Source organism: Suncus etruscus, chromosome 8 (assembly GCF_024139225.1).
Source record: "Suncus etruscus isolate mSunEtr1 chromosome 8, mSunEtr1.pri.cur, whole genome shotgun sequence".
NCBI lineage: Eukaryota > Metazoa > Chordata > Mammalia > Eulipotyphla > Soricidae > Suncus > Suncus etruscus.
Genome location: NC_064855.1, coordinates 11,062,975 through 11,089,252, shown reverse-complemented (window position 1 = coordinate 11,089,252; position 26,278 = coordinate 11,062,975). Strand labels below are relative to the sequence as shown.

At 38.9% G+C, this 26,278-nt stretch overlaps 3 protein-coding genes and 1 pseudogene across 3 annotated transcripts in view; all 4 read right to left on the bottom strand.

The window, feature by feature from the left end:
- Positions 1-26,278, bottom strand: part of LOC126015454 (NADH dehydrogenase [ubiquinone] 1 alpha subcomplex subunit 6) — a 566,806-nt gene that overhangs the window by 224,475 nt on the left and 316,053 nt on the right. The gene's annotated exons all lie outside the window — the stretch shown is intronic.
- LOC126015462 (olfactory receptor 150-like) lies at positions 3,864-4,808 on the bottom strand. The gene has a single exon (XM_049777989.1). The coding sequence runs from the start codon at positions 4,797-4,799 to the stop codon at positions 3,864-3,866; it is 936 nt and encodes a 311-aa protein (XP_049633946.1). The 5' UTR covers positions 4,800-4,808.
- Positions 10,999-12,395, bottom strand: LOC126015785 (putative olfactory receptor 8G3; annotated as a pseudogene).
- On the bottom strand, positions 20,407-21,403 carry LOC126015452 (olfactory receptor 150-like). The gene has a single exon (XM_049777979.1). It carries the CDS (start codon positions 21,340-21,342, stop codon positions 20,407-20,409), a length of 936 nt encoding a protein of 311 aa, XP_049633936.1. The 5' UTR covers positions 21,343-21,403.

Here is a 26,278-nt window from a genome sequence, read left to right as displayed (position 1 = left end):
GTGACAATGGGGAAACTTCACAGGCAAACACCATTCACAGAGAATGAAGATGATAGCTCTGATGACCCAAAAAATACCAACCATATGATTAACCTCTCAGATTAGGAGTTTTAAATAGAAATATGGAGGATTCTCGTGTAACTCAAAGAAAATGTAGTTCTAGCTGAACAGAACACAAAGACAGAAATCAAAAAACTTCAAACTGAAATAATAGATCTGAAAAACACGGTAGCTGAACTGAAAAACACAATGGAAAATGTCTTCAGCAGGGTAACAGCAGCCGAGGATAGAATCAATGAACTGGAATATCAATTGCAGAACAACTCCATACAGCAGAAGAAATTGGAAAAGGACCTTAAGGCAAACAATCATACAATAGAAAAAGTACTCAAAGATGTAAACAGATGAAAATAGAAGTCTTTGATAAACTCAACAAAAACAACATAAGAATCATTGGAGTCCAAGAGGCCCAGGAATGGGATCCACAGGAAGAATCAACAGTCAAAGACATCATCAGAGAGAAACTCCCAGAGCTAAAGACTCATACAATCAAATTCTGCATGCGAGAAGAGTACCAGGTAAAAGAGACCTGAAGAAAAACACCCCAAGACACATTCTAGTCACAATGACGAATCCTACAGAGAAAGACTACTGAAAGCAAAAATATCAAAAAAGGGAAATTACATTCAAAGGAGCATCCATAAGATTTACAGCAGACATGTCACAAGAAACTCTCAAGACCAGAAGACAGTGGTGGGATATTGTGACAAGATTGAATGAAATGGAGGCTTCACCTAGAATACTGCACCTAGCCCAACTGATGCTCAGGTTTGAAGGAAGGATACATAGCTTCACAGATATGTAACAGCTCAAAAACTTTACAAATGCAAAACAGCCTTAAAGAAAAAACTGAAAGGTCTACTTTAAGACAAGCCAGACCAATAGACATGCCAAACTTATACACAAAGATGACATTAAATCCCATGAAAATCATCTCCCTCAATGTCAATGGACTAAATGTACCAGTTAAGAGATACAGAGTGGCTAAATGGATCAAAAAGATGAATTTAACCTTCTGCTGCCTACAAGAAACACACCTGAATAATCAGAAAAAACATAGACTCAATATCAAACACTGGAGGAAAATTATCCAAGCAAACAACACCTTAAAAAAGCTGGGGTGGCCATACTAATATCAAACGACATAAACTTTAGACTCAGAAAAGTTGTAAGGGACCAAAATGGACACATCGTACTAATAAAGGGATATGTGCAACAGAAAGAAATGACACTACTAAACATATAAGCACCCAAATGAGAGACCAGCAAATTATCTAATACAATTAATTGGATAAAACACTTCTGAATTTCATTTGGAATAATAAACACCCTCGAACACCTAAAGCACTCCTTGGTAATGGGAGTATGGGAAAGTATGGGAGGCATTACTTTCCACAACTTTAAACTGTATTACAAAGCAATAGTTATCAAAACATGAGGTTTGGAAAGAGACTGTGTGTGTGTGTGTGTGTGTGTGTGTGTGTGTGTGTGTATGTGTGTGTGTGAGAGAGAGAGAGAGAGAGAGAGAGAGAGACAGATCAAGTCAATCCTAAATATTGTGTTCAACATAAATATAATATGATAAATTATTCTAAAGTTTATTAGGTGATATAGGATGACTTAAAAATGGTAATTATGCATAATCTGTTTAATTTTAAATTTAATAGAATATTTGAGTCAGATATAGTTAGAGGAAACTCTGGAACATTATATAAGTTTAACCTGGTGGCCATTGTTGGACTACTTTTTTTTTTTCATGTCCTCTCTCCACCGTGGATGGACCAATTTATTTATCATGTTCTCTTTAGTTACTAGAACATCTATTAACATCCTTCTGTATAGGTGCAGGGAATCTTTTGCTTCGGGTATTTTCTCATTTGGAGAAAGTCCACTTCATTTATTTCCTTTGTTCACGAGAGCTCCAACTCCCTCTTGGAATATATCTGATACCTCTATAATATATATACTATTTTTTTCTTTGGGAAATACAATTGATAGCACTCAGGAATTACTCATGGCAGAGCTCAGCGAAATGTTGGGAAAAATCTGGCTAAATCTCAGTGCAAGACAAATGCCCTACCCACTGTACTTTCACTCTGTCCTCTTCCCATTATAATATTTTAACAGCAAAACTTCTCCAGTTCTTGATTACTGCATACAGTACAGATTTATTTTTGTTGGTTTTTGGTTTTTGAGTCACCAGTGTTAGTACTCAGGGCTTGCTCCTTGCTCTGCATTTAACAATCAGTCTGGACGGTGCTCAGGGCACCATATGGGATGCTGGAAGTTGAACCCAGGTCAGCTTTGTGCAAACTCTACTCACTCTACCATCACTCCAGCCCCAATACAGACGTTTTTAATCATTCTTCATAGTCTTTAATGGTTACTTTATGTAAATGAGTGCTTGACATTGCCAACAGTTCTAAAATAGTAATTTTATCTACCAGTCATCAATAAAGGGAAAATGTAGTAGATGCTGCTTGTTTCAAAACGGAAAAGAATAATAAAAATTACACATAAATCTGGCAAAACATTGAGATAATAACAATGGCTAATTGTATATAAAACATGTCCAAATAAACTTTATATGTATACACATGTGCAATGGGAACAGATAATATAGACAGATTAATGTTTTCATGGACAATAAGGAATCATATTATTTGAAAAGTCAAGAAGGAAATTCCCTTTAGTTTTCCAAGAAAGAATCCCTTCCCTCCCTCACCACAAGTTCTGCTTTTATGGAATGACATGAAGGTGACACTTAGGGTGCCCTGTACTGTATAGTTTAGTTTTGGTTCAGGAGAGGGCACACCAGTAATGTCCAGGGCTTACTCTTTCTCCTGGGGCTCAAATACCTAGATGAAGTTCAGGGATCAAATTGGAGTTGTCAGTGTGCAAGTCAAGAGCCTTACTCCTGTACTATTTCTCCTGTTCTTAAGGCATCATGATTTAGAACAAGAGAACTATTTGTTATCCTGAGCACTCCCGGGTGGACCTCCTTTCCCCCCAAATATTTTGATATATATAGATATGTACACATACTGCATCCAAGGCTACATATTGGTTCAATCTCTTCCCCACTTGTATACTTTTTATGATATGATATATGAAATTTTTTTGTTGTTCTTTGGGTCACATCTGGCAGTATTTGGGGGCAATTCCTGACTTTGAGCTTAGGAGTCATCCCTAGCAGGTATGTGGAACCATACATGAAGCCAGGGATCAAACCTAGGTCCATCACATGCAAGGCAAATACCCTATTCACTGTGCTATCAATTCAGCCCATAATTAAATCTTATCAATCATATATGCCAACATTCTTTAAATTAATTTCTGCATTTACTATTAATGATTAATTAAATTGTATAGATTACTAACAACTAAAAATATTGATTTTAGAGATCATTATTCTAGAACCGTTGCCCTATTCAACTATAATTAAACAGACCTATGGGCATAAGAATTGAGATATAAAAATGTATTTACCAGATGGGTATATCATAAATTAAGACAATAAATCTGACAAATAATCTACAGGCATATTAAAAATACTCAAGCTGTTGAACCTTGGAAGATTAAAGCAATCATCAGAAAAAATGAATGGGACTAGTAAGGGCAAAAGGTCTCTGGCAACTCAGAATCTGGGCTACTTAAGTCTCCATGTCTACTTAGTGATAGCCTTCTCACTTTTGACCTGTTCCCCAATTAAATCTGATTAATTGTAAAAATTTAGTGCATTCTTTCTTATCAAAAATACTCAGGAAAATATACATTTTGCTAGAGCAAATCTGTTTTCATTTTCACAAGGTAAACCTCTTTTTCAGGACCTTATACAGGGCAACTTGGACATCTTTATTCCTAACACTGTAGATAAGGGGGTTTAGCATAGGCACGACTATGGTGTAAAACACAGAGGATACTTTTCCCTGGTTCATGGAGCTCACAGATGATGGCTGCAGGTACATGAAGGCCGCAGAGCCAAAGAAGACAGACACCGCTGAGACATGGGAGCTGCAGGTGCTGAAGGCTTTGGCCCTACCCTCTGTGGAGCGAATGCGGAGAATGCTGGCAATGATGAAGACATAGGAGGCCACGATGATCAGGGTTGGAACAAAAATATTAAATGCACTGAAGCATAGAGCTAACACCTCATTGATGTAAGTGCTGGAGCAGGAGAGTTCCAGGAGTGGGTAAAGATCACAAAAGTAATGGTTGATCCTATCAACTTGGCAGAAATGAACCCTTAGTATACAGCCTGTGTGAGCAGTGGCTCCAATTATGCCCATACTGTACACCCCAACTACCATCCAAAAGCAGACCTCATAGGTCATGGTGACATTGTAGAGCAGGGGTCTACAGATGGCAGCATAACGGTCATAGGCCATGGCTGCCAGCATGTAACACTCTGATATGACGAAAACAATAAAAAAATAGAGTTGTGTCATGCATTCAGAGTAGGAGATGATGTTCTTCTCAGTCACAAAATTCACCAGCATTTTGGGGGTAATGGTTGTGGATTGGCAGAAATCGATGAGGGACAGGTTACAGATGAAGAAGTACATGGGGGTGTGAAGGTGAGAACTGAGCCCAATGAGTATGATCATGCCCAAGTTTCCCACCACAGTGACTACATAGATTGTGAGGAAGAGGAAGAAGAGCGGTAGTTGGAGCTTCGGCCATGCTGTCAGTCCAGTGAATATGAACTTGGTCACTGAGGAATCGTTTCCTGTTGACATTTTCTGCTGGGAATTCTATGGATGAAGATAGGAAGGCAATGTGTGAAATAGTTATTGTCCCATTATGCAATCAAAATGTGAAACAGATCTCAAGTGTGTCCAAACAGATAGATCAATTTGTGCCTGTATTTGGTCTGGTTCCATGGTTGATTACCCCCCAAAAGCTTAATAAAACTAATATACCAATGTGTGTAATATCATATGTAACTATCTCTTTTAGCTCTGTACTATAGAATGAACCTTAGCACTACACAGTTTTAGACAGAACTTTCTTTTTTTCTTTTTTTCTTTTTTTTTATTGTGCCACACCGTTTGATGCTCAGTGTTTACTCCTGGCTAAGCGCTCAGAAATTGCCCCTGACTTGGGGGGACCATATGGGACATGGAGAGATCAAACCGTGGTCCTTCCTTGGCTAGCGTTTGCAAGGCCCCAGAACAGAACTTTCTGGTCATTATTGATTCATATTTAAAAAGAACATTCCAAGATTTAGAAGAGAATTTAAAAAATGCATTTTCTATTGTAAAGCCATTTTTAAATGGCTTCCTTGGCTGGAAAGATAGTACAGTTGGAACAAATCTTGCCTTGGATTTCGTCCCCGGTATCCACAAATTGCCAACATCTCGAGCCCTACCAGCAGTGATATCTCAAGCATAGCTGGGAATAAGCAGGGAATACGCCCTGAGCTCAGCTGGAATTGGCCCAAACTTTTAAAAATTAACTTAAATCAAAATAACTTTCTTAGTTTTACTACTTGAATAGAATAAAAATGCTATATTTTCTAGCTTATCTTGATATTAATAAAAATTTCCACTACATTTATTATGATTATGAACATGCTTCGTATATTTGTTGCATAGAAAAAGAACATTAGTTATGTGAGTTGAAAGATCATCTAAATATTAAATAAGAAATAAGACATTTTGAGCTATCATTCTCTGAGACTGTTTATTCAGTCTTGTCTTGTAAAGCATCTATTAGTACCTCTGAAGATGCTGTTGAAAAAATTTTGAACTCACCAGAATGTGACTGAGGGATGGTGCTTCACCACAAATTCCTGGACCCTCTTTACTTAGGGATCAATGCAGGAGTCCCTGACTCTTCATCCAGATGCTACAGGTTGACAGCCCTGATTTTCTAGGAACTTCCTTATCATGCTACCAGAGGCACTTGCCAAAAGCCACACATGTTTACTAGGGTTTCAACATACAAGAGGTTTCATCAGAAACAAAAAGCTCCCTCAGGATTTTCTCTCACCAGCAATGGAGTATCTAGGGATAGGGGCAATTAAAAGAAGTTGTTTCCTTCCTTGTCCTCACTCTCATTAGCTCCTCTTTCCCTCTCTACTCACCTCCCTGGGATGCGCTACTAGACAGCCCTTAGATTCTGCGGAGAAACAGAAGCCAGGCAGACACTATTCTTGAAGGTCCTATGACAGGACCTTCTTGTCCTGATTAGATTTCTGTAGCAGTGGATGTTGAGACTTCAACATTTTCTACTTATTTCAGATATCAGAAATAATTCTTGTTAATTATTAGTGCTGCTTGGGCTGTCTATCACTTAGTGAGATATATTTTATACAGCACTCTGCCTTCTTATATCATTACATATATGAATTATATAACTCATTATCTTCTTTCATACATGAAGTAACTAAAGCACAAAATACTATTCATAATAAATATGTAATTATACAAGTATAAGAGTTTGAAAACTCCTAGGTCATTATTTTCAGGTACATTTAACTTATACAAAATATTATTTTTTGATTTAACACCCATTTATGATAAAATAACTTCTGAAGAAAATTGGTAGAGAAGAAGCATAGGTCAACTTAATAAAAATCACATATGACGACAGAAAATGTCAATGATGAAAGATTGAAATAATTTCCCTCAAAGAGTAGGTATAAAACATGTCTTTCATTTTCACCACTCTTATTTAATGAATTGTGGAAAATGCTAGAAAGAAAAATTAGGCAAGGAAAAGAAATAAAGGAATAAGAATTGGAATAGAAGTAAAATATTCCTCATTTCACAGCATATTACATATAGAAAATCCTAAAGTCTCTGAAGTACATAGGTGGGAGTACTGTCATGGCACTTAGCTTGGTGAAATATTACAATTCAAGCTAAAATTTCCTGCTGAATTGTGGGGGCCTGCTGGGCTAAACAAGCCAGTGGTACCCTCCCTCGTCTATTGTGACCACTGTCCCATTCTTCTCCCTGACTTGCCATGCTTCCCACTGGAATAACTTCATTAAAAATTGTAATCATTAACTGGTATAGTCAAGTAGAAAGAAGGCTTTTAGATCCACAGAAATTATCATTTCTATGTGAGCAACAAAGTAGAAGAGAATGAAATAGAAATAACTCATTTACAATCACATCTCAAAGAATGAAGTCTCTAGGAGGAAACATAAAGGAAATAAAAAATATTTTCTCTTGATTTTTAATCATATCTTGTGATGCTCAGGGATCAATCCTGATGGGTCTTGGATACTGTATGAGGTGCTGGGGATAAACTGAGACAACTGCAAGCAAGAAAAGTGTGCCTTTTCTTGCTTGCAAAAATAAACTTTGTACTATCGTTCAGGATCTTATGAAGTGAAAAAAGTGTTCTTTAGCATTTAAAGAACTGATACTACTATAGAAATGTTTCTGGAAAGAGTTATCACTGATGCATTATGAATGAAAATGAGCAAAACACCTATATTGTGAGGTTAAGGGGTCGCATAGCCAATACAGATAATTTGACAAGTTCCCTGTACCAAACACAGTTCTGTACCCAGATGCAGAAAGCTAGCATGAATGCAGAAGGAGCAGGAGATGAATCAGAGCATCTCAGACAATGGTGAGGGAGATGACCCTGGCAGTACCCATTAAGATGTCTCAGCAGGCTTCTCATACCCAGATACTGGGTTACAGTCACCCAGTAAAATACTAATCAGTAGGATGGAAGTAGCATTTAAACAATAAGAAAAAAGTCTCCTGCTCTGGCCCTTTTGGCCCTGCTGCGCTCTGGCTTTTGGGTCTCTGCCTCTTTTGGTCTTGGACCAGGATGGAGGCCAAAGGGAAGATGGCTAAAAGGGTTAAGACGCAGGGCTAGCAAAGTATGGCTGTGCTTGAAAGGTTATGAGATAGGCCACACACATGTGGTGAATAGGGCATGAATAAAGCTGATGGTTCCTGAAAAAAAAAAAAAAAAAAAAAAAAAAAAAAGAAAAAAGTCTCCTGAGCCTGATTCTCAAGCTAAAATCACAAATTTTTCCAGTTTTTCATTAAATGGTTGGTACTTATTCAACCATCCTTGAATCCCTGTGATAATCTCAGTTGGCCATGATAAGTGACTCTGAATAATTTGTTGCATTTAATTTGCTAAAATTTTGTTGAGAAACATTGCCATCTGTGTGCATCGGGAATATTGGCCTCTAGTTTTGTGGGCTTTTATTTGTAATGTCCTTGTCCATTTTATTATCAGGTCTCATCAAATGTGTCTTGGAAAGTTACTTATTTGACACTGAAGGTGTTTGAGAAGGGCAAGTCATAAGTTATTTTTGAAGATTGGTAGAACTCACTAATAAAATCCTCTGGTTCTATGCTTTGGTTTGAGAGTAGAATTTTTGCAAATTTTTACCAATTTTTACCAATCCTGGCCAGGATCGATAGTAGTTGCTCTTGAAAAGTTTGAAAGAATTCATTAGTGAATCCATCTGGGCCTGGCTTTTTGTTTTTGAGCAGACATTTACGGTTTTAATTTCTTCAATGATGATGGGGTGTTTAGATATTCTATACAATAATCATTAGATAATTTGATGGTCTCTATTGAGTCCATATATGTTTAGTAATGTGATTTCTTCCTGTTGCATATATCCCTTGATTAGTAGGAAGTATCTATCCATGTCCCTTACAACTTTTCTGAGTCTAAAGTTTGTGTCGTCTTTCAGTTTTTCCTTTAAGGCTGATTTTGCATCTGTAAAGTTTCTGAGCTGTTACATATCTGTGAGGCATATCCTTCCTTCAAACCTGACTGTGAATTGGGCTCAGTGCAGTGTTCTAGGTGAAGACTCCATTTCATTCAGTCTTGTCACAATCTTCCACCACTGTCTTCTGGCCTTGTGACATGTCTGCTGAAATCTTATAGATGCTCTTTTGAATGTAATGTCTTTTTTTGGTCTTGTTGCTTTCAATATTCTATCTCTATCTGTAGGATTCGTCATTGTGACTAGGCTGTGTCTTGGGGTGTTTTTCTTCAGGTCTCTTTTAGCTCGGGCTCTTTGGGCATGCAGGATTTGATTGCTTTAGCTCTGGGAGTTTATTTGTGATGATGTCTTTGACTCTGGAAACAGCCAAGATACCCTTCAACAGATGAATGTCTAAAGAAACTGTGGTACATATACGCAATAGAATAGTGTGTATAATTAGACATATTAGAATATTAGTCAGGAGAGACAAAGTTATGAAATTTTTCTATATATGCATGGGCATGGAATCTATTTTGCTGAGTGAAATAAGTCAGAGGGAGAGAGATAGAATCAGAATAATCTCACTCACCTATAGGTTTTAAGAAAAATAAAAGAAATTATTATAATAATGCCCAGAGATAATAAGATGAAGGCTAGGACCAGCTCACGATATGAAGCTCACCAAAAGAGTGGTGAGTGAAGTTAGAGAAATAACTACACTTACAACTATCATGACAATGTTTATAAGTGAGAGAAGCAGAGTGCCTTTCTTGAAAACAGGTAGAGGCTGAGGGAGGAGAGAGATGGGGGGGGGGGTATTTGTGTTGGGAAGATTGCACTGGTAAAGGGGGTGTTCTTTATATAAATAAAACCCAACTACAAACATGTTTGTAATCATGGTGCTTAAATAAAGATATTATTTTTTAAAAAGTCAGAAAAATAAGAAAAAAATTAGAGACTTGCAAAGAACATGAGTTATGAAAAAGACCTTTGTGTACTTGTCTGCCTCTGTTCTTGCACAGCCACAAGTAGAGGAGCTGAAAGGCATTGCTTTAGTTGATCCTTAATATTAGATATTTCTTGCAAATCATTTAATGTTGTTTCAAAAGGCAATCATTGGGTTTCTTCCAGAAGTAAAATTAGGAATGACAACACAGAGCTTGAGAGCATAAGCCTGGCTCTTTGGCTTATTTTTGGAATCAGAAAGTACATAGAATTGATGCTTGAGTATATTGCTATGACAGCTTATGTTGCTATAGCAATAGATATCTTACCAGAAAGTAGCTTATATGAAAATAAACAGGGTAAAGCATGTATTTAGCTAAAAATAATTAACTAAGTTCTCTAGCTACCTACACTGTGGGCGCCTCTATCTAGGAATACACTTGTTTTGTGTAGGGTTCTGGCTCCAGGACACCCAACGAGGCAGATGTAAGAGTGGGTAAGGGTTTCTTCCAGCCCATGGCCTCCAGGCCGAACTCAGGAAAGAGAGGGAAGACTGTGAATCACAGACCACTCACAGGGAAGCATTGTCAGAGCAATGGGCTTTGTTTATTGAAGGTAGGGACAAGGCCTTTTAGGGGGGAAACATAATGTGTGCAATACAATTTAGACATTACAGCAGCAAGATGGTATGCAGAGATAACAGTCACAGGTACATGGCATCATTTTTTTGGATGGTATGTAAAGATAACAGCTACAATGCCTATGGCATCAGTGAATCAGGAAACATGTAAAGATAGCATAGCAATGCTCATGGATTCATTAAATCAGGAAGCAAGTAAGGATAGCATAGCAATGCCAGGGGAATGGGAACTGCCTATCCTGTCTGGGAGCTCTGTAGGAATCAAACCTCAACCAATCTCCTAGTGAACATGATACTTCATTTAGGAACACCATACACACTTTATATCTTTCTCAACATGTTTTAACATTTAATCATCATTTCTATTGCCTGGAATGTCGCTCAAATATGGCTGCTTATTCTCTCATGAATCTTTAGTTTTATTCTAAGTATTTCTATATTTTAGTAGCTATAATAGAGGTTCAGATGAAGTGGTCTTTAAGGACTTTTGGAAGTATTTCATACTGGTATTTTAGACAAGTACCACTGAACTTGTTAAAATTTGAGACAAAAATGTAATTTATGATGTATCTCAGCAATGAAAGTTTTTCATGAATACATTTTACAGTCCAAGACTTTCTGCAGGGCTAGTCTGACATCCTTTTTTGTGCAGTCAATAGATCATGGGGTTCAGCATGTACAAGAGAATAAAAGATCAAAAAGACTTTGCCTTAGTCCATGGAGCTGACAGAGGTTAATTGTTGGTACCTAAAGGTGCCCAACCTAAAGAAAATAACAACTGCTGAGATGTGGGAGCTGCAGGTGTTGAAGGCTTTGGACTTCCCTCTGTGAATCTAATTCAAAGGATACTGGAAAGGATAAAGATATAGGAGGCCAGGATCTTAAATTGGGGTCATAATGTTCAATGCACTTAGGACTAGAACCAGTAATTCATTGATACTGATGCTAGAGCAGGAGAACTTTAAGAGTGGAAGAAGATCACAGAAATAGTGGTTGACCACATTGGCTTTGCAGAAAAAGGCTTCCAACATTGAGCCAGTATTGTTTGTAGACCCCCAAATGCCTCAAATATAAACTCCCATAGGGAGTAAAAAGCAGATGTGAGAAGACATGATAACATTGTAGAGTAGAGGTTGACTGATGGCCACATACCAGCCATAAACCATGGCCACTAGCATGTTAACACTCAACGATAACAAAGCTGCATCGTGCATTTGGGATAGGAGATGTTCTTCTCGGTCACAAAGTTAACCAGCATTTTGGGGATATTGACATGACAGTGGACTGGCAGAAATCAATGAGGGACAAATGACAGAGTATGATAGTACATGATGTGTGGAGGTGAGAACTGAGCCTGATGAGTGTGATCATGCCCAGGTTTCCCACCATGGTGACCAATTAGATTGTGAGAAAGAGGAGGAATAGTGATAGTTGGATTTGGGGACATGTCATCTACCCAGTGATATAACTTCAGTCACTGAGGATCATTTCCTAGGTCTACGGTCCTTCACAGAGTCTAAGATTTAAAAAACAAAATGAGTGTGGAGTGTGTGTGTGTGTGTGTGTGTGTGTAAAGATGAGAACAGAAAAGAGAAGAGATGAGATGAGATAAGATGGAATGAGACAATATGCGATGAGGAGAGGAAGAGAGAGGAAAGGAGAGGAGGGGAGGGGAGGAGAAGGGAGGAGATGGGAGGGGAAGGAAAAGGAGGGAAGAGAAGAGTAAAAAGTAGGGGAAGAGAGATCATTTCTGAGGAAAGATTCTTAACCCTTAATCAGATGTTTCTTAACACTTGAGGTTCTCTCAAGCTTTTTCTGCTTCTGGAATAGTCCATTCTGAGTGGACATAGGTAGAATCAAACCTCAATTACTCTATGACTACAATATTCCTGAGTACTTTTCATGATGATATTTTAATTCTGGGCACAAAGGCAGTCCAATGGTGTTGGTGCTGAGGTAGACCATACCCAATAAGGCCAGGAAGGCCATGCAGTGTCGGACTGGAACACTTGCCTCCACATCTCTCTCCTTGGCCCCATCTTTGGACATTTTCACCAGAGCCTACATAGCAATGGTTTTCTAAGGGGTGTTTCTTTCTCACCTCCCCATTTCACATCTTTGCCTAAATAGCATACATGCCAAATAGACTACTATTTTTATTTTTTCTGAAAATCTTAGTCTTTTTGTTTATTTGTTTTGGGTCACACCGGGCAGTGCTCAGGGGTTACTCCTAGCTTTGCTCTCAGAAATCACTCCTGGCAGGCTCAGGGGACTATATAAGATGCCAGGGATTGGAACCAATTACTTTCATGCAAGGCAAATGTTCTACGTGCTATACTGTTATTGTAGGAAATAGTTCTTTTGTTCTATGTTCTTATTCTTCCTCAAATTCCCAGGAGAAAAAAGAAAAAGGATGCTTGCCTTGGGCAATGATCTTTTGCAGCTTTCTGTAGCCAGATGGCAGATACATTCCCCCCAATTTTTTTCTATATACATGCCTGGTTGCTCTGCCATAAAGATCTGCATTGCCAAGAACTATCTGCTGGTGAAACTGGACTCATGGTCTGTGAGGGAAGTGAAACTCACTTCTAGAAATGGCACCAAGGAGTTCTTCAAGGTTAGAACTTGGATTAAAACAACTCCAGAAGCATCAGAGTATTATTTTTCCTTTAGGAAAATAGTAACTAAAAGTACACAGTGCTGAATTTCTAGAGATAAGACACACCTTTCTTCTCTGATCACAATTCAGAAAGGTGTGTCTTATCTCTAGAACTTCAGCCAAGGGATTTCATAGCCTAATGGTCTTCGTGGTAGTAGTTGTGTTTGATCCTCATCTCACTGAGGTGGCCAGTTAACCCTCTGCATTTGTGATTTATGTAGTCTGATGGTATTGTTTTCAGAGGATGAGGCCAAGAGTCTGATTAGAAACAAATAATGATAATGACCTCTCTCTAGAATCTCTTTCCAAGAAACCATTAGAATTTTCCTTTTTCCTTTGGGCTTCTGACATAGGTGTGAGTCATTGCCCTTTTGAGATTATGAATTGTAACAAGTAAATCACAGATTCTGTTAGAGTAACAGTGAATTTCATGTCAAGCTATTTCAAAGCTCACACTCTTTAGGCATTTTAATATACACAATAAATAAATAAATAAATAAATTTCTGAAGGATTTCCCAATAGCAAGAGTAAATAGAAGAGCAAAAGGTAGGATAGTTTTGGTAAGTCATTTGAATGTTCTCCTATTTCCAAGGGCTTCTGTTAACTATTTATTCTAAAGAACTCTTGAGGCATAAAATGTAGAAAACTTTAAGTTGAAGACTGAATAAATGTGAGATCTTGTATTAGTCACATATAAAGTTCCTGAAAAGTCTAAATAAGGAAAAACTGATCATCTCTTTTTCTCTAAATTTAAAATAGCCATATTGCAGAACAGTAATAGAGATATAGGTGTTAAAGACATAACAATTCTCTGTAAACACTAATCATCTTATTTGTAAATAAAACATATTAATGTACTTTATGTTCAATTCAAAATACTATTTGAATTTAGATCATTTTAGGTCACTTTCTTAAATTTATTTTGAATTTTTAAGTTATTCTTAGTTAACTGGCTTTCATATTTAAAAAGTATATGTTAATTACACAAAAATGGAAAAATGGGTCTAGCAGGAGGAGGTTTGGCAGGCCCACGCCATGCCAGAGGCCTGCTTGGCCAGGCCTAGGGGGGGTGCGGGACTTGGGTAACCCCAGCACCCGTCTGCCGCCTTGCTCCAGATCTCCAGGGCTTCCCCGGGCCACACGCCTGGGCAAGCTGGTGAGTTGGGTCCCTTGGTGGAGCTTGAAGGTACCCTAGGCCTTCCCCCACTATCCATGCGGCTCCTTAGGGAGGGTCTGGGTGGGGCTCTGAACTTCTGGTCTCCCAGCTTCTTGAAGGATCTCTCTTCCTGGGAGCCGGGAGTCTAGCAGGAGGAGGTTTGTCAGGCCCACGCCATGCCGGAGGCCTGCTTGGCCAGGCCTAGGGGGTGCGGGACTTGGGTAACCCCAGCACCCCTCTGCCGCCTTGCTCCAGATCTCCAGGGCTTCCCCGGGCCACACGCCTGGGCAAGCCGGTGAGTTGGGTCCCTTGGTGGAGCTTGAAGGTACCCTAGGCCTTCCCCCACTATCCATGCGGCTCCTTAGGGAGGGTCTGGGTGGGGCTCTGAACTTCTGGTCTCCCAGCTTCTTGAAGGATCTCTCCTTCCTGGGAGCCGGGAGTCTAGCAGGAGGAGGTTTGTCAGGCCCACGCCATGCCAGAGGCCTGCTTGGCCAGGCCTAGGGGGGGTGCGGGACTTGGGTAACCCCAGCACCCGTCTGCCGCCTTGCTCCAGATCTCCAGGGCTTCCCCGGGCCACACGCCTGGGCAAGCCGGTGAGTTGGGTCCCTTGGTGGAGCTAGAAGGTACCCTAGGCCTTCCCCCACTATCCATGCGGCTCCTTAGGGAGGGTCTGGGTGGGGCTCTGAACTTCTGGTCTCCCAGCTTCTTGAAGGATCTCTCTTCCTGGGAGCCGGGAGTCTAGCAGGAGGAGGTTTGTCAGGCCCACGCCATGCCGGAGGCCTGCTTGGCCAGGCCTAGGGGGGGTGCGGGACTTGGGTAACCCCAGCACCCCTCTGCCGCCTTGCTCCAGATCTCCAGGGCTTCCCCGGGCCACACGCCTGGGGAAGCCAGTGAGTTGGGTCCCTTGGTGGAGCTTGAAGGTACCCTAGGCCTTCCCCCACTATCCATGCGGCTCCTTAGGGAGGGTCTGGGTGGGGCTCTGAACTTCTGGTCTCCCAGCTTCTTGAAGGATCTCTCCTTCCTGGGAGCTGGGAGTCTAGCAGGAGGAGGTTTGGCTGGCACTGGTAATGTCTGTCCAGTCCACATTTTCAAAATTGCGCGGGGGCAATAGCCCCCGCGCACACAAGAAACATTAATAGTACTCTCACAAGAAACATTAATAGTACTCACTATCATTGAATTATGTTTTTATGTATGCAGAATGTCCATTTTGTACTCTGCTCTTTTGCATACCCCTTCATAAGTTCATATTTCTCTTTAACTTCTTTATCTCCTATCATCATTACTCCTTTTTTACCCTTTCTAACTTAAGTACTGTTGAGTCCTAATTCACAGACCAAAGTGGTGCCCTAGAGTTAACACCCACCGAACTATTTTAAAAGGCATAAATAGGACACATATCTTTTCAACATTTTATGGGTGTTTTCTTTGATGGCTATAACTTTTGCTAAATACTTTCTTATACAGTGATGATCCCACCCCCCATGTTTTTTATCTTCTCTTTGTGAACTGCTCAATATGGAATTTGGTGTGAAAGAATCCCTCAGTTTAATACTTATGTTTGAACCAAGTCAAGGGTCTTGTTGGAAATGTTCTTATGCCCCCATATATCTGATAGCACCACATGGCTTTATATCTTGTTTGCGTAGGCACACTAACATGGGAAAATACTATACATACCAATAAGTTCTTATCTAATAGAAATGGGAACACACAAATCTTGTAGTGCAATGAGACCTTACAACCTGAACATTGACATAAAGACCTGGCACAGGCCTCAGAAAAATGGGCATTCTCCATTTACCCCTTGATCTACAGAAGACATTTACAAAACATCCAAGGTTGTATATAACATCACCTGGAGGCATTCCTGTACCAGGGACGACCCTACAGCTGCTCTGACATCGATCTACTCAAAAGAGACATCCCTTAACACTGAGAAGACAACAAGAACAATGACCTGCTTACTGGACAGGGCTTGCTGTATTGCCCCTTTATGGTGAGGTTTGTCTATAACATCACCTGGAAGCAATCCTCTACCACGGAAGACCCTAACACTGCTCAGACATCGTCCTGCTCAAAAGAGACTTCCCTTAACACTGAGAAGACTTAACAACAACAACCTGCTTACAGGACAGGGCTTCCTGCATTCCCCTTTCATGGTGAGGTGAAACGAGAAGGCACTCCACATCATTACTTCAATGTAGGACATGCAGATTCCAGAATCTTTAATACAGAAACATGAGACCAACAACAGAGACTGTGTGATAAGTGTGTTGGCGCTACGGACAATGTCTTGGAGTGAACGATAACTTTCCTGAGGCCTAGAGCTGGTCTTATGCCAGGAAACTTCAGGGGTAGGATCTCTTTGTATTTAGGCCAAGGCTATTCCTTTCCATGCCTCTCATATTTTGGTGGGCCTATGCAAACAACAATTGCCACTCTAACACCATTTTTACTGTGCTCCTTTGACTCTAATCCTTAAAACACACCCACTTAAAATTTGAGGTTAACTTAAGCTAATATGCATGTACATGGAAATGTAAAAAATACTATGCCTCTAATGTTTAAGGAGTTATGTAAGTTTGATGGCTTTAGATTGCCTTGTGTGCTGTTAAGAAATATTATAATGTGCTACAATCTGGGGACTTGAGGGACAAAGTAATTGCACATGGATTCTGTTTTATTTATCTTAACTTTCTTTGGTGAAAGTTCAAAGTTAAGATAACAGCAAGGGGACTTCTTCTGATAATTATGTTATGGGTGATTGTCCTTCCACTGTAACTTTACCTTATCCTCTTTCTTTGCATTTTTTGTTCTCATAATTCATAATAAAAAATTATAAAAAAAGAGTATATAAGTGTAAAAAATGGAAAAATGAAATTATTCATATTACATATGGAAAATGCTGTTCTTCGGTAATTTTCAAACCTTTGAGCAAAAACTATGGTACAAAGAAAACCTATTTTTTCTCCCCCAATCTTTGAACCACAGTCCTAATTAGGCAGTCTTAATACTCCTGGCTTCCTGCTCAAGGATCACTCTTAGCTATGCATGGGGTCTGTATAGAGTGTTAGGAGTCTCTTGGCTCTGAAAACCATTTTTATTCTGAAGAATTTGGTCATCTTTTGTGCAGATAATTCCCACAAGAAGGATTAACAATAGTAAAGAAAGCCAGAAGAGACCTCATCAGTATCAAATAAATCAGAAAAGGGCCAGAAAATCCCCTACTGTGGAATGATCTCTCTTCTACGTGAGACTTAAAGATGCGCAGCAAAGTATCAATAAAGGGTCAAGGGCAACACAACAGAACTGATTCAGTGGTAGATGAGGAAGACGATTGAAAGGGAGGGGCATTGGGATTTTTGTGGGAGGGAGGGGGTCTACTGGTAATGAGAGTGTTGGAATGATGTGCATGAGAAACCGTCTTTAATAGTATTATAAATCACAAAAGCTTAATTTAAAAATTTACATAATAAAATGAAGTAGAAAATAGCAGACTGATAATGTCCAGAAATTCTGGAGAGTAAAGTTGTATTTGCATTTGGAATATATGAGATTTGGAAAGAGACTCTGTGTGTGTGTATGTGTGTGCGCACGAGCATGCATAATATGTGTGTTTGTGTATGTGCATGTATGAGAGATCAATTCAATTATTGTGTTCAACATAAATATAATATGATAAATGATTCTAAAATTTATCTGGTGATACAGGATGACTTTTAAAAATGGTGATTATGCATAATCTTAATTTTAAATATAATAGAATACTTGAGTCAGATAGAGTTAGAAGAAACTCTGGAACACTAGAAGTTAAATCTGGTGCCCATTGTTGGACTATGTTTTCTTTTTTGTGTACTCCTTAGTTAATAGAACATCTATGAACATCCTTCTGTATAGGTGCAGGGAATCTTTTGTTTAGAATATTCTTTTCTCATTTGGAGAAAGTCTACTTCGTTTATTTCCTTTGCTCACAAGAGTTCCAACTATCTCTTGGAATATATCTGATACCCTCTATAATATATATACTATTTTTTTTTTTGGAAAGTACACTTGATAGCACTCAGGGATTTCTCATGGCAGGACTCAGTGAAATGTTGGGAAAAATCCAGGTAGACTCGGTGCCCTACCCATTGTACTTTCACTCTGCCCCCTTCCCATTATAATGTTTTAATAGCAAATATCCAATTCTCGATTACTACATACAATACAGAAATATTTTTGTTTGGTTTTTATTTTTGAGTCACCCATGGCAGTACTCAAAGCTTAACTCCTCGCTCTGCGTTCAACAGCACCTTATCGGATGCTGGAAGTTGAAACCAGGTCAGCTTTATGCAAACATTCTACCCACTTTACCATCACTGCAACCCGTTACAACTATTTTTAATCCTTCTTTACAGTCTTTAATGTAAATGAGTTCTTGACATTGCCAACAGTTCTAAAATAGTTATTTTATCTACCAATCATCTATAAAGGGAAAATGTAGTAGATGCTGCTTGTTTCAAGACCGGAAAAAGTAATGAAAATGACACAGAAATCTGGCAAAACATTGAGATAATAACAATGGATAATTGTATATAAAACATGTCCAAATAAACTTAGTAAATATCTCTATACATGTGCAATGGTAAAAAGTAATATAGACAGATTAATGTTTTCATGGACAATAAGGACTCATATTATTTTAAAAGTTAAGAAGGAAATTTTCTTTACCTTTCCATAAAAGGAAGCCTTTCCCTCCCTCACCACAAGTTCTGCTTTTATGGAATGACATGAAGGTGACACTTAGGTGCCCTGTACTATAGTTTTGTTTTGGTTCAGGAGAGGGCACACCAGTAATGCCCAGGGCTTACTCTTGCTCCTGGGGCTCAGATACCTATATGAAGTTCAGGGATCAAATTGGAGTTGTCAGTGTGCAAGTCAAGAGCCTTAACTCCTGTACTATTTCTTCTGTTCTTGAGGCATCATGAATTGGAACAGGAGAACCATTTGTTACCCGGAGCACTTTGAGGTGAACCTTCCTTCCCCAAAAATATATATATACTCATACTTCATCCAAGGCTATTTATTGGGCCAATCTCTTCCCCACTTGTATACTCTCTTATGATATGATATATGGGATTTTTTGTTGTTCTTTAGGTTACATCTGGCAGTATTCAGGGGCAACTCCTGACTCTGAGCTCAGGAGTCATCCCTAGCAGGTATGTGGTGGGACCATACATGAAGCCAGGGATCAAACCTAGGTCCATCACATGCAAAGCAAATGCCTTATCCACGGTGCTATCACATCAGCCCAGAATTAAATCTTATCAGTCATATATGCCAACATTATCTAAATTAATCTGTGCATTTACTATTAATGATTAATTAAATTGTATACAATTTAATTTAATTACTAACAACTAAAATGATTGATTTTAGAGATCATATTCTAGAATATTGCCCTACTCAATTATAAGTAAACAAACCCATGGGCATAAGAATTGAGAATATAAAAATATTCTTTTTTTTTTTTTTGGTTTTTGGGCCACACTCGATGACGCTCAGGGGTTACTCCTGGCTATGCGCTCAGAAGTCGCTCCTGGCTTGGGGGACCATATGGGACACCGGGGGATCAAACCGCGGTCCGTCCTAGGCTAGCGCAGGCAAGGCAGGCACCTTACCTCCAGCGCCACCACCCGGCCCCTCTTTTTTTTTTTTTAAAGAAAGTACAATTTATTTTTTTGTGGTTTTTGGGTCACACCCGACAGTGCTCAGTGGTTATTCCTGGCTCCATGCTCAGAAATTGCTCCTGGCAGGCACGGGGGACCATATGGGATGCCGGGATTCAAACCGATGACCTTCTGCATGAAAGGCAAACGCCTTACCTCCATGCTATCTCTCCAGCCCCATAAAAATATTCTTACCAGATGGTGTATCTCATCAATTAAGACAATAAATCTTGTCCAATAAGCTATATGCATATTAAGAATACTCACTCAAGCTGATGAAGCTTGGAATACTAAAGAAATACTTAGAAGAAATGAATGGGACTGATAAGGGCAGAGGGACTTTGGCAGCTCAGAATCTGGGCTACTGTCTCCATGATACCCTTCTCACTTTTACACTTTTCTCCAAATAAATTTGATTAATCATGAAAATTTAGTGCATTCTTCCTTACCAAAATTCAAATTTAGTGCATTCTTCCTTATCAAAATTCCTCAGGAAATTATGCATTTTTCTAGAGCAATATCCATTTTCATTTTCACAAGGTAGGCCTCTTTTTCAGCATCTTATTTAAGGCAATTTGGACATCTTTATTCCTAACGCTGTAGATAAGGGGGTTTAGCATGGGAACGACTATGGTGTAAAACACAGAGGACACTTTTCCATGGTCCATGGAGCTCATAGATGATGGCTGCAAGTACATGAAGGCCGCAGAGCCAAAGAAGACAGACACCGCTGAGACATGGGAGCTGCAGGTGCTGAAGGCTTTGGCCCTACCCTCTGTGGAGCGAATGCGGAGAATGCTGGCAATGATGAAGACATAGGAGGCCACGATGGTCAGAGTTGGAACAAAAATATTGAATGCACTGAAGCACAGAACTAACACCTCATTGATGTAAGTGCTGGAGCAGGAAAGTTCCAGGAGTGGGTTAAGATCACAAAAGTAATGGTTGATCCTATTGACTTGGCAAAAATGAACCCTTAGCATACAGCCTGTGTGAGCAGTGGCTCCAATTATGCCCATACTGTACACTCCAACTACCAGCCAATAGCAGACCTGATAGGTCATGGTGACATTGTAAAGCAGGGGGCTACAGATGGCAACATAACGGTCATAAGCCATAGCTGCCAGCATATGACACTCTGATATGACAAAAACAAGAAAGAAATAGAGTTGTGTCATGCATTCAGAGTAGGAGATGATGTTCTTCTCAGTCACAAAGTTCACCAGCATTTTGGGGGTAATGGTTGTGGATTGGCAGAAATCGATGAGGGACAGGCTGCAGAGGAAGAAGTACATGGGAGTGTGAAGGTGAGAACTGAGCCCAATGAGTATAATCATGCCCAGGTTTCCTACCACGGTGACTACATAGATTGTGAGGAAGAGGAAGAGGAGCGGTAGTTGAAGCTTGGGACATGCTGTCAGTCCAGTGAATATGAACTTGGTCACCAAGGAATCATTTCCTGTTGACATTTTCTGCTGTGAGTTTTATGTATGAAGAGAGGAAGAAAATATGTGAAATAAGTATTGTCCCATTATGTAATACAAATGTGAAACAGATCTCAAGTTTGTCCAAACAGATAGCTCTATTTCTGCCTGTACTTGGTCTGGTTCCCTGGTTGAATACTTACTAAAGCTAATATACAGATGTGTGTAATATCATATGTAACTATCTCATTTAGCTCTGTACTATAGAATGAACCTTCGTAGTACTCAGTTTTAGAACAGAACTTTCTTGTCATCATTGATTCATAGTTAAAAATATTTCCAAGATTTTGAAGACAATTTAAAAAATGCATGCTCTATTGTAAAGCCATTTTTTAAATGGCTTCCTTGGCTGGAAAGAGTCCAGTTGGAACAAAACTTATTTTGGATTCAGTCCCTGGTATCCACAAATTGTCAACATCTCGAGCCCTGCAAGCAGTGATACCTCAAAATAGAGCCGGGAATAAGCCAGGAATAAGCCCTGAGCACAGTTGGGTTTGGCCCAGAATTTTAAAAATTAAATTAAATTAAAATAACTTTCTTAGTTTTACTACTTAAATAGAGTAAAAATACTATATTTCTAGATAACTTGATATTAATAAAATTTCCACTACACTTGTTATGATTATGAACATGCTTGGTGTATTTGTTGCATAGAAGTAGAGCAATATCAGTTATATGCGTTGCAGGATCATCTAAATATTAACCAATAAATAAGACATTTTGAGCTATTACACCCTGGGACTGCATATTCAGTCTTTTCTTGAAAAGTATCTATTAGTGACTCTGAAGATGCTGTTGAAAAAATTTTAAACTCACCAGAATGTTAATGAGGGACTGTGCCCCACCACAACCTCCTGGATCCTCTTTACTTAGGGTTCAATGCAGGTGTCAGCCCCAGACTCTTCATATAGTTGCTACAGGTTGACAGCCCTTATTTTCTAGGAGCTTCTTTATCGTGCTGCCAGAGGCACTTGCCAAAAGCCACACGTTTACTAAGATTTCAACATACAACAGGTTTCATCAGAAACAAAAAGCTCCCTCAGGATTTTCTCTCACCAGCAATGGAGTATCTAGGGATAGGGGCAATTAAAAGAAGTTGTTTCCTTCCTTGTCCTCACTCTCATTAGCTCCTCTTTCCCTCTCTACTCACCTCCCTGGGATGCCCTTAAATTCTGCGGAGAAATAGAAGCCAGGCAGACACTATTTTTGAAGATCCTATAACAGAACCTTCTTGTCCTGATTAAATTTCTGTAGCAGTGGAAGACAGGACTTCAACACTTTCTACTTATTTCATATTTAGGAAAGAATTCTTGTTAATTATTAGTGCTGCTTGGGCTATCTAGCATTTGGTGAGATATATTTTATACAGCACTCTCTGCCTTCTCATATCATCACATATATGAATTATAACTCATTTATCTTCTTTCATACATGAAGTAACTAAAGCACACAAATATTTATTTATAATACATATGTAATTATACTATAGCACCAAGTATATGAGTTTGAAACTCCTAGGTCATTATGAATTTAATGTGCATTTAGCTCATACTAAATATTATTTTTTGATTCAACACCCATTTATGATAAAATGACTTCTCAATGAAATTGTTAGAGAAGAAGCATAGGTCAACATAGTAAAAATCACATATGACCACAGCTAACATCATCCTCAATGGTGAAAAATTGAAATAATTTCCCCAAAGAACACTTATAAGACCATGGCTTCCATTTTCACCAGTCTTATTTAATGAATTGTGGGAAATCCTAGAAAGAAAAATTAGGCAAGAAAAAGAAATAACGGAATAAAAATTGGAATCGAAGAAGTAAAACTATTCCTCATTGCAGAGGATGTTACATATAGAAAATCTTAGAGAATCTGAAGTACATAGGTAAAGGTACTTCCATGAAATTTAGCTTGAGGAAATATTAAAAAACAAGCTAAAATTTTCTGCTAATTTTTTCTGGACTCCCTTTGGAGTCCTGAAATGGTGGGGGCCAGCTGAACTACGCATTCTCCCTCGTCTATTATGACCACTGTCCCATCCCTCTTCCTGGCTTCTCATGCTCCTCACTGGAATAACTTTATTAAAAATTGTAATCATTAACCTGTATAGTAAAGTAGAAGGAAGGCTCTTAGATCCTCAGAAATTATCATTTCTATGTACAGCAGCAAAGTAGAAGAGAATGAAATAAAAAAAAAACTCATTTATTTATAATCACATCTCAAAGAATGAAGTCTCTAGGAGGAAACATAAAGGAAATAAAAAACACTATTTTTATTGGTAATCACACCTGGTGGTGTTCAGGGATCACTCCTGGTGGGTCTTGGACACTGTATGGGGTGCTGGGGATAAAACCTGATACAACTGCAAGCAAGAAAAGTCTGCCTTTTCTTGCTTGCAAAAATAATCTTTGTACTATCATTCAGGATATTATGAAGTGAAAAAAAGTGTTCTTTAGCATTTTAAGTACTGAAACTGCTGTAAAAATACTTCTGGAAAGAGTTATCACTAATGCATTAAGGATGAGATTTAGCAAAATACCTACATTGTGAGGCTAAGGGGTCACATAGACATAAACACATAATTTGAGAGGTTCCCTGGTCCCAAACACAGTTCTGTATCCAGATGTAGAAAGCTAGCATGAAACCCAGAAGAAGCTGGATATGAAGCAGAGCATCTCAGACAATGGTGAGGGAGATAACCCTGGCAGTACCCAATTAAAATGTCTCAGCGGTTTTTTCATACCCAGACACTGGGGTACAGCCACCAAGCAAAATACTAATCAGGAAGGAAGTAGAATCTGAACAATAAAAACTCTTCTGAGCCTGATTCTCAGGCTTAAGTCACATACATTCCCAGGACTAAGTCATGCAAGATCTGCCACAGACAGGGGATCCCCATCCTCAAGAAAGTGTCCATAATCCCAGGCAAAGCACAGGACAAGATCTTGGACTCCATTTTAGGAGAGGTCAGAAAGCACTCCTTATTCCCATAAACTGTACTGATGCCTCTTAACAAACCCACACACATTCAGCAGCCCTAACAATTACTCAAGCATGCTTTCATTTCTATGTTTGCCTTACTTTTCAGCTCTGCCCTCTGCATGTAGAGAAATACTGACAACCACTTTGCTCCCTTGATGAATTTTTCTTCCATAGGTGTCTACTTTCTATTGATTTCAAAGTTGTTGAGTTTGACATTTGAAGCATCTGAGCATCTGGTTCCAAACACTATAACCAATTTCATTCCTGCTTCACTATCATACTTCACTTTTCCCCAAGTCAATATAAACTAATTTGTGAATTCCTTCCCCAGCCCAAACACTGCATTGATTGAATTGCAAAGATTCTGTTGCTATGTTGGTCTATGTCTCACACCTTGATAAATTTTTGTGTGTTTCTTACACTTGTCCTGCCTTTACTAACTCATAGTCCTGATCTTGTTCCTCAGTATTTACATCCAAATCATTTTTAATCTTCATGACAAGGTCCCAACTGCCTCCCCAGTCACTGTCTGATTATCCAAGCTAAAGGTAACCTTTCTTCTGCACTATTGATAGGATTTTATATGCTTTTTATCTTTTGTTTTTGTTGCTGTAATTTTTCATTGGTACATATTCAACCATCCTTGAATTCCTGTAATGAATCCCAGTTGGCCATGATAAGTGTTGCATTTACTTTGCTCAGATTTTGTTGTGAAACATTGCCATCTGTGTGCATCAGGAATATTGGCCTCTAGTTTTGTGGGCTTTTATTTGTAATGTCCTTGTCCACTTTTATTATCAGGTCTCATAAAATGTGTCATAGAAAGTTACTGTTACTTATTTGACACTGAAGGTGTTTGAGAAGGATAAGTCATAGGTTATTTTTGAAGACTTGGTAGAACTCACTAATAAAATCCTCTGGTTCCATGCCTTTGTTTGGGAGTAGAATTTTTATTGCTGTTTAAATTCCATTGATTATAATTGATAGAGAATGTTCTGGATGGTCTCATAGTATAGTGAGGAGAAGAAAAGAAATTGAGTGAAGGAGGAGAAAACAAATGTGAAATAATGGAAGACAGGGGTCAAGGGGCCTCAGATGCACTGGTGGTGTTAAGAAAGGACACAGCTAATATGCAAGCTACAGAGTCAACAGCAATGAAATCATGAGACCCAAACTCTAACAACCAAACTTAAATGAGAGCCTGTAATGATGGCAGACTGGGGTGAGGGATGGTGGCATGGGATAGATTCTGGGAACATTGGTGGAGGGAGGTTGACATGGTGAATGGAGGTTGACATGGTGAATGGAGGTTGACATGGTGAATGGAGGTTGACATGGTGATGGGATTGGAGCTGAAACATTGTATGTCTAAAACCCAACGATAAATAACATTTTAAGACACAATTATTTAAATAAGTTAAAAAGTGTGTTCAATAAAAAGATCTCTTTTCTCTTCAATCTTCAGAGATTTTCAGATTCTGAGAGCTTCCCCACCTTTGTTGTCATAGTTTTATGTGACATCACTTCTATTTATTAAACAGAAATGTTTTCACATTTTATTTCTCAACATTTCTTAAATAGTATGATACCCAATATGTATGTAAAAGTATATATATTAGTTTCCTATGATATGAAAAATGTGTCTCTTGGAATGAATGTGAGGTCAAGAGTAGAACCTCATCTTTGGAAAATAAAGTATTATTATTTGCAATTTTCTGTAATTACAAGCATTTGTAAGATAACCTGAATATCATCAATAATTGAATCATTTGCTACTTTTCTTAAGTGCATCCCTATATTTTCATGACATAATTATTTTCATGGTCATTTTTTTTGGGAGGGGGTTTCAGGCCATACCCATTTGATGCTCAGGGGTTACTCCTGGCTAAGCATTTAGAAATTGCTCCTGGCTTGGGGGGACCATATGGGACA